This window comes from Panicum hallii, chromosome 3, assembly GCF_002211085.1.
Source record: "Panicum hallii strain FIL2 chromosome 3, PHallii_v3.1, whole genome shotgun sequence".
NCBI classification, from domain to species: Eukaryota; Viridiplantae; Streptophyta; class Magnoliopsida; order Poales; family Poaceae; genus Panicum; species Panicum hallii.
Genome location: NC_038044.1, coordinates 13,902,990 through 13,916,732, shown reverse-complemented (window position 1 = coordinate 13,916,732; position 13,743 = coordinate 13,902,990). Strand labels below are relative to the sequence as shown.

General features: G+C 47.3%; 1 protein-coding gene and 1 pseudogene across 1 annotated transcript; both read right to left on the bottom strand.

The window, feature by feature from the left end:
• Window positions 1-5,129: 5,129 nt before the first annotated feature.
• On the bottom strand, window positions 5,130-6,827 carry LOC112884217 (O-methyltransferase ZRP4-like). The gene is made up of 2 exons (XM_025949578.1): window positions 6,045-6,827; window positions 5,130-5,666 (listed from the first exon to the last, which is right to left on the bottom strand). The coding sequence occupies exons 1-2, from the start codon at window positions 6,810-6,812 to the stop codon at window positions 5,367-5,369; spliced, it is 1,068 nt and encodes a 355-aa protein (XP_025805363.1). The 5' UTR covers window positions 6,813-6,827; the 3' UTR covers window positions 5,130-5,366.
• Window positions 6,828-8,508: 1,681 nt separating this feature from the next.
• Window positions 8,509-10,031, bottom strand: LOC112886718 (annotated as a pseudogene).
• Window positions 10,032-13,743: the final 3,712 nt, after the last annotated feature.

Genomic DNA, 13,743 nt, shown 5'->3' with positions numbered 1-13,743 from the left:
TGCAGGTGGTGGTGGTGTTTACTAACGCCAGTCTTTTTCACGTTAGGCTGTTTATATACACGTGCCATACGATCAATCAAGTCTTTTTCTAGGGCCAACTTGGGTTCAATTAAGTGAACATGCATGTGATGTCCAATAAGTTTAGGGGGGTGGGGGGAAGCCAAGTCTCTGAAAATTCGGGACTTGGATAATCTTTTCTCCGTCGAAAACTGTATAAGCCTTATATATACCATTAACCTGCTGTGCTCCCGCATAAGTTAGTATTTTGACAGACATAAATATATATTAAATTAATAAAAGGAACCATAGGTAATAATTAAAATTACTTATTTGGCTCTCTTTTTCATTTTTTAAATATTCCAGCATAATCGTCATATAGATATGCACTTATCTTTTTCCGATTGCGATAGACTTTTGTTAGCAATTATTCTATTAACTTTTTCACCCATATTTATAGTTTCTTTTCACTTTGTATTGTACTGCTATATATGTTTGATATGTGTTTAATTGAACTCCTAGTTTGAGCTATGTATTAACATGGAAATTGGTGTTCTCATTGTTTCCTCCATATTATATACATGGTCTACATGATGACATACATCATGCATGTATACCTTAAGTTGGTATTTTCTATATAAATAATGGTGGAACTAGATAATTTTAGAATCATATATTGGTTTATTTTGGGATACTTTTTAATGGATCTAGGTAATTTAGATACAAATTTAGGTCACTTTAGGTTATTTTTAATAATGACAAATGTAGATAATTTAGACACAAATTTAGAGGTTACTTTATATTATTTTTACCAACCACATGGCCACATGGGTGGGTAACGTAGATGCAGGTTAGGGGGTTACTTTAGTTTATTTTTCGTAATGACATACATGGGTAATTTAGATATAGATTTAGAAAGTTACTTTAGATTATTTTTGTAATGGTAAAATTTATTAATTTGATAGGAAATATAATAGAGCCATTGATTATGATGATTGGAGTATACAGGTTGATGGCCAGATGTTTCTTTATTTTTGTGAGAATTTCTAGAATCTATCTTCTTTTTAAACATGTCTCCTATGGATTATATATATTATTGTTGATTTATCATGATCACTAAATGCATACATGTATACATGATCGATATGTTGGCACACATTATGCCTTTGTATCTTGACTTAGTTTTTTTCTATATTAATAATCGTAGAAGTGACTAATTTAGAAGTGTATATAGGGTATTTTGTAGTAATTGTTATGTCAGATAGAGGTAATCTAGATTTACTTAAGGTTATTTTAATAATGATGACCGGAGGTAGCTATTTAGATACAAGTTAGATGGTTAGCTTAGATTATTTTTCATAATGACATATAGGTGGAATACTGTAGGTTATTGGTTCAGAGCCATTTGTATAGCCGGTTTCTAAATTGTATGTATCTCGATGCTAGCTTCCTGCCGCTCGGTTAGGACCGCCACCCGGTCCAAGGCCTGGTGTGCCTCCGCGGTGGTGTCTCGGAGCTACTCAGGCAGCCCCTTTACCTGTCCACCCTGCCTCGTGATCGAATTCCTCCTCAAGCGCCACGACTGGTGAGCGGGCATCTCTTTGCACCACGCGGCCGCGCCACTACCTGCTAAGCTAACAATCGGAGATACTCCCTCCGTTTCAAATTGCAATTCATTTTGATATTTTAGATACATAATTTTTCTATATATCTAGACATAGTGTACATCTAGGTGGATAGCAAAATATATATATATTTAGAAAATTCAAAATAAATTGTAGTTTAGGACAGAGGTAGTAAGATGGCAACGATCAACAACTCAAGGTTGGTGGCCACATCCCCGAATCTAGGAGCATGGCCCCATGACTCCATGAAGATACACTCGACATCAGTGCAGTGCAAGATACTCACAGCTGATAAACGAAGATACACTCGACATCAGTGCAGTGCAAGATACTCGCGGCTGATAAACTGATGGCGAGACAGTGGCCATGCAATCCAGTGTGCTCTTTATGCAACCGAGAGCAAGAAACAGCAACACACCTGATACTACACTGCTCTTTTGCAAAACTTGTTTGGGAGAGAATGGCATCATGGACTCAGCAGCTAGTACGAGCACCGGATGACGGGTTAGAGATCATTGACTGGTGGCAGAAGGAGATTGCTCACCTACCATCGAAGACAAGAAGGATTAAGGCTGCAATGTTGATGTACTGTGCTTGGAACATCTGGAAGGAGAGGATCCGGAGAGTGTTTGATCTTCAGAAGACACCGGCAGAAGTGGTGCAAGAGATCAAGTCTGAAGTTAACACTAGGAAGTTGGCCTGTGGGGGGCCAAAGTTACCTTAATTTTTTATGTATCGTCTTTCAGTTTTTGAGTTAGAGAATCTTTCCTTCTATGTAATATCGCCCTAGTAAGACTTTGTACCTGCTTCTTCCTTCTTAAATGACAAACAAAGCAGCGCTCCTGCACCTTGTTTCAAAAAAAAAAAAGTAAAAGGTAGCCTCTGTGGCGGAAGACCTCCCTATTGTTGGGATGCCGCCTACCGTTGCCGAAGATTGATGAGGTGTTGATTTGCCAGAGCATGTATAAAAAATGTTTGAAAACGCTCAGGCACATCTGCACCTCCCCCTCCCTGACTAACATCTCGTAGGAGTGCACAAAGATTAAGAGCTCGATCGTGGGTCTGAGGTAGCGCATAATCGCCACATGCATGAGGAGGTCGTGCATTAGCGAAGCGAAGGGCATGAGGGTGAGCTTGTTATGCAAAGGCACTAAGGAGGAATATGGAAGCGAGGGAAGGTCATCACGTGGCAAGAATGGCGGCAAAACGCCTCCCTCCACCCTCAATTTATGGGGGAGTACGTGATGCTTCAGTTCACGCGCAATTCGTCGGTTTCCATATGGTGTTAAAGCATTGACTGCATATTTATCACACCTAATAATTTTTTTTTCAAAAAAGGAGTACACAGGTGGCAAAAATGTTTACACCAATTTGACCTGGATACCATTTACACCGATTTGACTTGCATTGGTGTGAGAAAACTCACCAGGATTCAGTCTTGGAAAGATGCTCGTCTTGTTTTGCATGAAGAACTCTTCATGAATAGTGACACAGGTGCACATTATACGAGCTCATTCACATGATGCTGATGGACTCGTGCAGATGCAGATAAGTTTTTTCTTTTTAGTTCGACAGCCGCAAACACGCCCTGACCCATTTCGTCTTCCATAGAAAAGACAAAGCATGCATACTGTTTGAAGAAAGATGCAGACAAGTCGCCGCCCACGGGCCATCAGATGCAGATAAGTCGCCGCCCATCAGTTGTGCAGGTGGACAAGTGGTATCATCTAACCTGTCACCGCGCGCAGATCCATCACAACTAGTCCTATTGATATATATCGTTCTGCTCAGTTCTCACTGCGCACATAGCCTTAATTGTCTGCTAGACTTGTTTGGGCACAGCCAAAGAACAGACAAGTAAAGTGATGTTCAGAAAAGAATTGATTTCACTGACATGGATCAAGCCAAGGGGCAGCTGAAGCAACGATGGATGTTTGTGCAAGCCGGCATACAAAAGTTCAGGCATCTCGGCGTGGTTTCAGTACAGTGGCCGCTTAGGGGCAAGCTGCTTTTCAAGGATGGAGGAATGGCAGGATTGGTTGGGGCAAGTCATGGGCCGAATCAAGTGTGGACACGGACGTATAGTAGCACACGTACGTATACCTGGGGCAAGTCATGGGCCGAACCAGATCATATACACTCCGGCACAAATCTGGAACCGGCCAGCACATTGTCTGAACTTACAGCAGTGCAACTACCCTTGTAGTAACCTGGCGTTGGGCAACATAAAAACGGAGTGACAACTATCACGCTCAGTTCCATGGCGTTGGGGCTGCAAGGTAGAGTGCATCTGTGGTGGCGATGGCAAGGCACTAAAGCAGAAGGACCAGTGCACTTAGGCTGCCTTAAGCAAAACGTGCAAGGCATGATGACATGCATCTGATCGACCTGTGATTTGCATGGTTTCACTGATAAAGCAGACAGATAGGTGCACTGCGAGCTCCTGCAAGATAAACGTACGGCATGTGAGTGAGTACTAGGCATCTTCAGAAAGCAGAAAACACACGTGTTCAGCGGGCACTACCATAAGCCGACAGACATATTTGGGATCACAAATCCACACAAGCACATCATGCCAGCTAAACCACCTGGTATCACGCGACGGGTCCGGCAGCTCGCGCTGCAGCCATTTGCCAAGCTGAAAGAAGTGGGGTGAGGAGGGCTGGATGGAGGACGAGAGCGGCGAGTAGCACAAGGTTCTGCGAGCCGACGAGGAGGCGGGAGGGACATTGGTGTGAGCATGTACGTTGGCTCGTCGTCACCGCTTGCTGGACGCTGAAGACGCCGGTGGCGGCGAGGCAGGGATAGGGGATCTTGGACGAGTGCAGCGTGACCTCGGCGACTATTTGCGGGAGGGTGACGCCGCCGCCGCCGTGGAGGTGGACGGCGTCGGAGGTGGATTAGGTAGGCCTAATCCATGCAAATCCGACCGCGCGCAGCCCGCAGGCCAGGTCTTAGACCTTGATCATCAAAGGGGCATCTAGAACCGGCGATACCAATCCGTGATCACGTACACGTACACATCGGCAGTGATCAATCGATCGACAGACGATGGAACAGCGCCGCAGCTCTAGTTTACTTGAGCGAGCTCGATCGTACACACGCGCCTCATCGAGCTGCGGCGCGCGGAAGCCGCAGGCTATAGGGTGCTTGGCGCGAGCTCAAATGATCGTGTTGGGACTCAGTGGTGACCGTGCGCGCCGGCACACTTGCGAAGCCTTTGCGTCCTCCTAGAAATGACAATCTTGAATTGAATGTTTATTAGTACTTGTAGAGTAGTACTGTTGAGGTGACCTTTGCTCACCAATGATCAGACTTCAGATTTTGAGAACTGTGTATTTATTTGTTCAGTGATAGGCAATAAGGCCCATCAACAATTCGCTCCAATGTCCTGTAAGGTGTGCATGTGGTGGTTTGCTTTTGCTTTTATTTTAAAAAAATCGTCTGACGGCGTGTTTCCATTTTCTTTTTTTGAAAAAAAAATCCGAAAGCCTGGATAGAAATATGTTGATAAGAACAAGTTCCACGACCCATGATCAATGTGAAATATATGTAGGAATACAGAAAGAATCACACACGTACGTGGAAGAATAAACAGAGCAGGCACAATACTACAATAGGATCGTCTCCCCCACCCAAGCACATTACCGATTAACACCACAGTAGGGCAGCAATCTTACTGGGAATTATTACAAACCCACGCAATCCATATGTAGCAGCTTAACCATTTGCTCGCGAGACATTTTAGGGGTAGACCTCGATGATGGATCTAGCGCCTAACACCGGCGATATCTTGTAGTCGCTGAATCCAGCTTGGAAAAAGATGCTTTTCCACTCTTGCTCATCTCGCTCCATGCCATTTACAAGCGTCATATATAGATCGAACAAGGCCTGCATCTCCGTTTGCTTCAAGTTTGATGATCCTTCTTCGACCACGATATCCATGATTATCACCTTTCCTCCTTCCTCTCTTGGTGGAATAGCTTTCTTACAATTCTTCAGTATCTTGATACAGTCCTCGTTGCCCCAGTCATGCAAAACCCACTAAAAGATTGAAACGAGCGAGGAGAAAAACATTCTAAACTTGTTAGGTTTGTCCTTTTCATGCATTGAACTAGTCATCATTTTTTATTGTCATTCTAAATGTACGGAGAGATACCTATATTTAATTAGTACATATATAGAAGACACATTTTTGATACCTTATATTAAGTAATATGTTTTGGTATCTCTCAATTTATAATTAGTAGTAGTAAAAGATCTCGTTAAACTATCAATGCGAGCTAGGTCGAGCCATGCCACTTCGGGTGCCATGTATATCTGGTTCACATTTCCACCCTTTGAAGCTGGTAAAAAAGTAGCAGAAATAATAATACACCAAGGCCAGCAATAACAAGGAAAATAGCCAAACAGACAGTGTACCTTGAAGAACATAGCATCCGCCGGTGGGACGCTCTCAAACATGTCGCCGGCGATGTACTGCACGCCGGTGCCACTCGGAGCCTTGGCGACGACGTGGTCCAAATCCAGCACGCTACATTTCACACCAGGGAACGCCTTCGAGATGGCCTGCGCCGCCGCGCCGAGGCCCCCGCCGACGTCCACCAGGGAGCTTATCCCCTGGAAGGCACCTGGGCACTCCTTGATGGCGATGTCCATGATGAAGTGGCTGTCCGAGACCATCGAGTCGTTGACGAGCGCGTCGAAGGTGGCGTCTCGGCCGGCGTGCTCCCACAGGGTCAGGCCGTGCGTGTGCTTGAAGACGCACGGCTCCGGCATCTCCTTCTGGAACCATGTGCCGAGCTCAAGGAACGGAGCTACAAAGGATGGATGGAGTATCATGGCGGTGAAAGGAGCAAGATTCTGGGACGAGCCGACGAGGAGGCGGGACACCGGCGTCAGCGCGTACACGGGTTCGCCGCCGCCCGACGGGCTCTGGTCGGCGCTGAGGACGCCGGTGGCGGCGAGCACGCGCATGAGGCGACGCAAGCAGGGGATCTTGGACGGGTGGAGCTTGACCGCCGCGACTACCTGCGGGAGGGTGGCGCCGCCGCCATGGCTGTGGATGGCATCGGCAATGCGGAGGTCCAGCGCGGATTTGAGCGCCATGGACTTGATGTAGCCGAAGGTGTTGTGCCAGAGGTCGAGCTGAGCGTCGAGCAAGGCTTGGTTAGTGCTCGTGAGCGCCATAGTGCTCGTGGTGAGCGCCAATACACCGATACACCATATACATGTCATGTGTCTATATATACTAACTTACAGTTATTTTTTAAAAAAACAAATACTCTACTTAAATGCAAACGTTGACAGCAACCACCTACTTGATTAATTAATTAATTAGTCGTAAAAACAACTAGCACATATATATATGCAACAGATTTTGTAAGCTCAGTAACCGTGAGAGATCAATTAGTAACTGTGAGTATGAGGAGATTAGAGATAGCAACTTTTAAAAAAAAACTAGGTAGGAGCACTTGCCGATTCATTTAAGAGAGAAAGCAGAGGTTAGAGTTAATACAAGAGGGAGTTAGCAACTTTTCTAAAAGACTAATGGGCCGTGAAATTTTTGTACAAGAACTTCTCTGTTATCTGGAATACCAAATTTACCATTTTGTGTGTGTGTTGAAATTTGGATTGGAGAACTTCTCTAGTTGGTTAGGTTGCAAGTTCCACTGTTAACCTTTTTATAATCTCAAGTTGGTTGGTAGTTGGTACTACTCCTACTTCAGATTCATTACTTGCATGTTGCCAGTCGTGTCCCCAACTAGCATCAATGTCATCAGGTGGGGCTAGGAGGAAGCCAAAAAGCGTGGTTGTCTAGTTCATGGCAAATCAAAGAACCCACCCACCCAAGATCATGCTCATCTGATTTAACCTACCTGCTTGGACAAAATTGTAGATAAAGATGCAGACAGGTGTGTGCGGTTAAGCAGATGCAGGTGAGACGTACTGTTCCAAGATTTCTTTAAAATTCAGAACACGCGTACCTCGAGAAAGCGACTGATCGCATCGCATCATGTCGGCGTGTGTGCATCCGACCAGAGCATCATGCTGGACTGGACCAGACCAGAAGAGGAGTCCACATCTGCTCAGACCATCAGAGAAGTGGTGGATCCCGTGTGCTCGGATCCGTGGTGGTGGTTGAGACTGGGAAGTCGGGTTCAATTTCTAGTAAAAATCCGTCCATGTTTGCTCCTCCTCCGGGGGAAAAAAGTTGCAGCCGCCGGCGAGCGCGGTGGCCGACGAGGCGGCCGGCGAGAAAGCAGCGGGTCGGCAGGCAGGCAAGGGGCAGAGCGCTAGCAAGAGCAAGAGATCATGGGCCTTCCGTTGGCTCCACTTGCACGTTGGGCCGCGTGCAGTCCGTTGAGTTGGGCTTCGGCCTTTTCATTTAACAGTCCTGTCGAGACCCAAAGTCGCGGCTGATTTTGGGCGGGAAATGGGATTGGGCGTGCAATTTCCAATTGAAGATAGCCATATGAGCTTCCTTTTTGATACACGTACAAAACACAAACATTTAATTGCTTTGTTGATCGATTAAAAACACTCCCATTGATTGGAAGCATTCCTGAAGCGCAAAATCTTGCTCGAAGTACATGCCTGACTGTAGGGATAATGTATGTGAGTTAATTTCTTTCGAAATGATAAATATGGGTAATTTAGAAACGGGTTATTAGATCCAGCTACTATTGTTGTCAATGATGAATAGTGTCCATCAAATGTTTTTTTAGAATTAATAGGGTTTTCTCTCCTTTCTCTAGTGTGTTTCATGTGAGGATCAATATAATGCATGCTTATTTTATCTATTTCGATGTACCATTATATATAGCACCAATCATAAAAGTACAGGATCGAACTCACGGCTAGCAATCGTACGTTGATGTACATGTTGAACAAGGAAGCTTTTTTTTAGGGCATTGAACAAGTAAGGAAGCTTTAATGCAAACCTACTATAACGTGCACGGTACACTGAAAGATGAGCAACTGTACACTGAAGGATAAGGTACAATTCAGTTCTCACGCTCAGCAACTCGTAATCTCGTAGGCACTCTGCCAACAATTTTTTATCTTTCTATTTTTTAAGAGAAGCCAGCAGGTTCACTGCCGGTCTATATATTGGTAAAGAAGGAGTCAACAAATTTGTTTATGGGTAGACCTCGATAATTGATCGAACACCTAGGACTGGTATGATTCTATAATCACTGAATCCAGCATCGTAGATGATCTTCTTCCAACCTTGCTCGTTTCGCTCGATGCCGTTGACGAACATGATGAAGAGATCGAACAGGACCTGCGTCTCTTTGTGCTTTAGGTCAGATGACCCTGCTCCGACCACCATATCCAGTATTATCACCTTCCCTCCCTCTTCTCTGGATGGTATCGCCTTCCTGCAGTTCTTCAATATTTTGACGCACTCGGCATCACCCCAATCGTGCAAAACCCACTGAAACCAAACAAACAGAGTGGAGAAATTTAGTTCCAATAGAGTGAGCATCAACGAAATGGTACGTCAAAATGGTAGATGACAATGACATACCTTGAGGAAGATAGCGTTTCCGGCCGGAATGCTCTCGAACATGTCGCCGGCTATGTACTTCACGTCGGTGCCGGCAGGAGCATCGGCCACGACGTGCGGGAGATCCAGCACGCTGCACTTGACGCTGGGAAACGCCTTGGAGATGGCCTGGGCGGCGCCGCCGAGCCCTCCGGCGACGTCGACCAGCGAGCTCACCCCTCGGAAGACGTCGCCGCACTCCTTGACGACGATGTCCATGATGAAGCCGCTGTCGGCGACCATGCCGTCGTTGAGGAGCGAGCCGAAGGCCGGGTCGCGCCTGGCCAGGTCCCACAGCTTCTCCCCGTGCGCCATCTCGAAGAGGGACGACGGCTGCTCCGGCAGCTGCTCCCCCTGCTGGAGCCACGCGCCGAGGCCGAGGAACGGGGACACGACGGCGCCTTCGAGCATCAGCGCCAGGACAGGGCTCACGCCGCTCGGCGAGCTGACCAGGAGGCGAGACGCCGGCGTGAGACCGTAGGAGGCGTCGGCGTGCTCATCGTCCCCGCCGTCGCCCGCGGGACGCTGCTGGGCGGTTCTGAAGACGCCGGTGACGGTGAGCACGCGCATGAGGCGGCGCAGGCAGGGGATCCTGGACGGCCGGAGCGCGGCCCTGGCGGCTATCTGGGCCAGCGTGGTGCTGGATGGCGTCGGCGATGCGGAGGTCCAGGGCGGCCTTGAGCGCCATGGCCTTGACGTAGCCGAAGGTGTGGTGCCAGAGCTCGAGCTGCGCGTCCAGCAATGACGACGGCTGCTCATCAGTGCTGCCGTGTCGTTGGACCTCGCCGGCGGCCGGCGCCATTTGCGCAGGACTTGTGCTTCGCTTGACTTATCTACTGCTGTGCGGCCTATGGGTGGACACTCGGCACCATATGTGTGCAATGCAATTGCATCTCTTTATATAGAGAAAATTCCTTCCTTACGTGCCATTGGAATCTATAACAATCCCTTTCGTACCATCCAAAATTAGAGGGTCCCTTTATTACCATCAATTATAATTTTTCTTCCCTTATGTGCGGTTACCGTTAAAGGGCAGTCAAACTGCTGTTAAGTAAAGGCTGAAAAGACAATACTACCGGGATGAAGCATTTTTATGGTCTCTCATTCCTCCCATGCCCATTGCACTAAAGAGTATAATTCATTGCTTCATGATGCACGGACTAACAAAACAGTAGCCATTTGATATACTGGGCATGGCAAGCCAAGATGAATCGGGGCAAATCCCCGGCGAGGCGGCGACCCATCCCGGCCTCGTGCACCTGCCCGCCCGAGACCAGGCGCGTGCGCCTGCTCGAGCGCGCGAGCGACTGCTCGCCCCCGCGGCCCGAGCTTGCGCGGGCCTCCTCGCTCGAGGCGCGCGCGCCCAGACGGGCCCCCCTCCGCCGATGACCGCAATGGGCTCGAGCCAGGAGCCGCGCTCGACGGCGCCGTCCGACGTTGTGGAGTTCGGGAGATGAGCTAGGTTTGGAATGGAGAGATTTTGGGGAAGAGAGTCAACCAGATGACCTGTGTGGCCCCGTCTCTTGAGGATAAGGTGGGAGGGGTAAAATCGGGATAACGGTAAAATTTAGGCAAATCTCAACAGCGTTTGCTACTAAAAGTGACGGTAATAGCATACAAAGGAAGGAAAATTAGAATTGATGGCAATAAAGAGATTCTTTAATTTTGGATGGTATGGAAGGAATTGTTATAGATTCCAATGGTATATAAAAAATTTTACCCTTTAAATATAATGTGTAGCTTAGGAGTTAGATATTTTGAAAAGAAGCTCTCGTGCTGAACCAGCTCATACGACACCATATATCAGTCCTTTTCGGTTACCATTCCGAGCCCGCGGCGGAACCACATGGGCACCAAACTACTCTAAATTTCTAATATTATAGGCAGCACTTCTGCAGGTTCGTTTCAAAAATAATTTTTAATATTTTTTCTTTCACTAGTTAATAATTTAATAAACATTAACATAAAATACAGAACATGTGGACGTATGTACTGGTTAGGACCATGACCATCCTCCTTAAAATCTTGGTTGCATCGTGCACGTACAGCTAGCTATGGAAACCTGCATCATGCGATTCGTGCCGGCACATAGCCTAACGCTACAGTAATGTAGCTGGAGCACCGTAGCATCGTCGAGGGAAATCAGATGGAGAAGTGTCCACCCTGTCTGCAGGTAAAGCCATGGAAGCTAGTCGACCTGTCAGCCCGCCACAATCGCATCACATTCACATGAATCACGTGATCACATGTTGATGATGGACCATCGTGTCACGCCAAATGATGGTTGTATCGATCCAATCCGTCAGGCGCTACGTCAAAGCAGGTAATCAGTAACCGGCAAAGACTTATATTAGTAACGGGTATAGCCAACATTATAGATTACTATGACCGATAATCGGTTTGCCCGTTACCATTACGTGCAAATTGTAACAGAGGTTAGGCAACGACCGTTACGAAACAACGTTACCAATAACATCGTGCGGCCGCTCTCACTAGACTTACTGTGAGTACCGGTAATGAGCGTTATGTGATGCCCGTTACTTTTGATAAAAGTAACGGACGTCAATCGATGCAATGGTAGTTACCAATTACACCAAGCGGCTACACCCGCTAGACCCACTATCAGTATTGGTAACGGACGTCACTTGATGCCCTATTACTACTATCCTTTACCAATCGCCCAGTGCGGCTGCTATGCCGGGCCCACTGTCAGAATTGGTAACGGGCGTCGTGTGAAACCCGTTACCTTTGATTGGTCAGCGGTAAAACACGTCATGTGAAGCCCGTTACCAATGACATATCAAAGGTAACAGTTTTCATTTAAAACACGTTACCATTCATCTACCAAAGGTGATTGTCTACCTGTCAAAGATAATAGGCTGAACATGATACTCGTTACCTATAGCTCTGCCAGCCTAATTAGGCTGTCCTATTTTGTGGTTGCATCCGGGAACTAGTCAGGATTTGACAGCCACCTTGAACCTGCAAGCAATATATATACTACACAGCAGCAAGAACATATTTACAATATAGGAAATCAATACATATCATCACATACCACAAGTTTACAATGGAGCCGCACATATCATCACAAGTTCACAATACAGGCTCACATATCATCATAAATTCACAATATCATAAATTTTCTGCACATGTCATAATTATAAGTTTGACAGTTTCAAAGTGGACCGTAGTAGAAGACGCCGTCCGGTTGGATAACATTCTTAACAATTAAATCACATAGCATCTCCCGGATCATCTCATATATGTCTTTGGTAATTAGGCCAGGTGGAGCTTTATAATTGAGTCGGATTGGTAACGAGTATCAATATTACCTGTTACCAATGATAATATTAACAGACGTAGATATATCCCGTTATCAATATCTTATCATTGGTAACAGGCTTCGTTGTTGCCCAAATTGGATGCGGATCGGAGGGCCTTATTGGTAATGGTCTTTAGAAAAGTCAATTATGAAATGTTTCCTATAAGGAACAGCTTACGCTTATTATCAATGACACGTTGGCCCTATTTGGCACAACTAAAACTTGCTCAGAAGCTAGCTGGTGGCTAGCTGACCAGAGAAGCAACTTGTTAAAGAAGTAGCTGGTCACAGGCCCTGTTTGGCACAGCTGAAACTTGTTCATAAATTATTAACAATTAATATATCATACAATTAATTATAAATTACTCTTAAATAAGATAATGATAACTTAATTATAAATTAGATAACATAATATAGTGTCATTACACAAATAAATTAGGCCGGCGCAGGGGGCGGGGGGGCGGCGCGGGGGGCGGAGGCCGGCGCGGGGTGGCGGCACGGGCCGACGCGGGGGCAGTGCGGGCCGGCGCGGGGGAGCTGGGCGGGGGGCGGAGGCCGGCGCGGGGGTGGGGGCGGCGTGGGGAGGCCGGCGCAGGGGGGCGGCGCATGGAGGCGGCGCGGGGGGCCGGCGCAGGGGGCTGCGCGGGGCGGGGGGGGGGGGGGGCGGGGGAAGCGAGAAGCTGCGGAAGCTGGTGAGGCGCGGCTGCTCGTTTCATGAAGGCGGTCGGCAAGCGTTTGCGGGGCAAGCGGCCCATAAGCGAAGCGCTTGGTCAGCCCGCGGCTTAAAATTGCTCACAAGCTGGCCCATAAGCTGTCCCAAACAGACCCGTTATCTAATCTCGCTTTTTCACGTGGTGAGGGATGAGGGACCTGTGTGCGCGGGAGAAGCAGCCAGGTCGAGGTGATGCAGCGGGCACTTGTTGGTCGATCGCTTTCAGGTCGAGATGGCAGCACACTGCAACGCACGCAGGCATCATGCTCCTCGTGCCCATGACGACGCCGTCCCTGTGCATGCATCCTGCTGGATGGATCACGGGGTGGGCCACCAGTTGCCGTTTAGGTGAAGATCGGGGTCCGGAATTCAAAAGAAAGAAAACCCCGATTGGCTCTGGAAACCCCAATGTTGTGAGGGATCGCAGCCCACCACAGTATCGCTTGGTAATTTTGTTGGACCAGGAAACCATCTTATTCCATGGTTCATACTCTCTCCCTCCATCCTAAAATATAAAATAAGTTATCCTAAA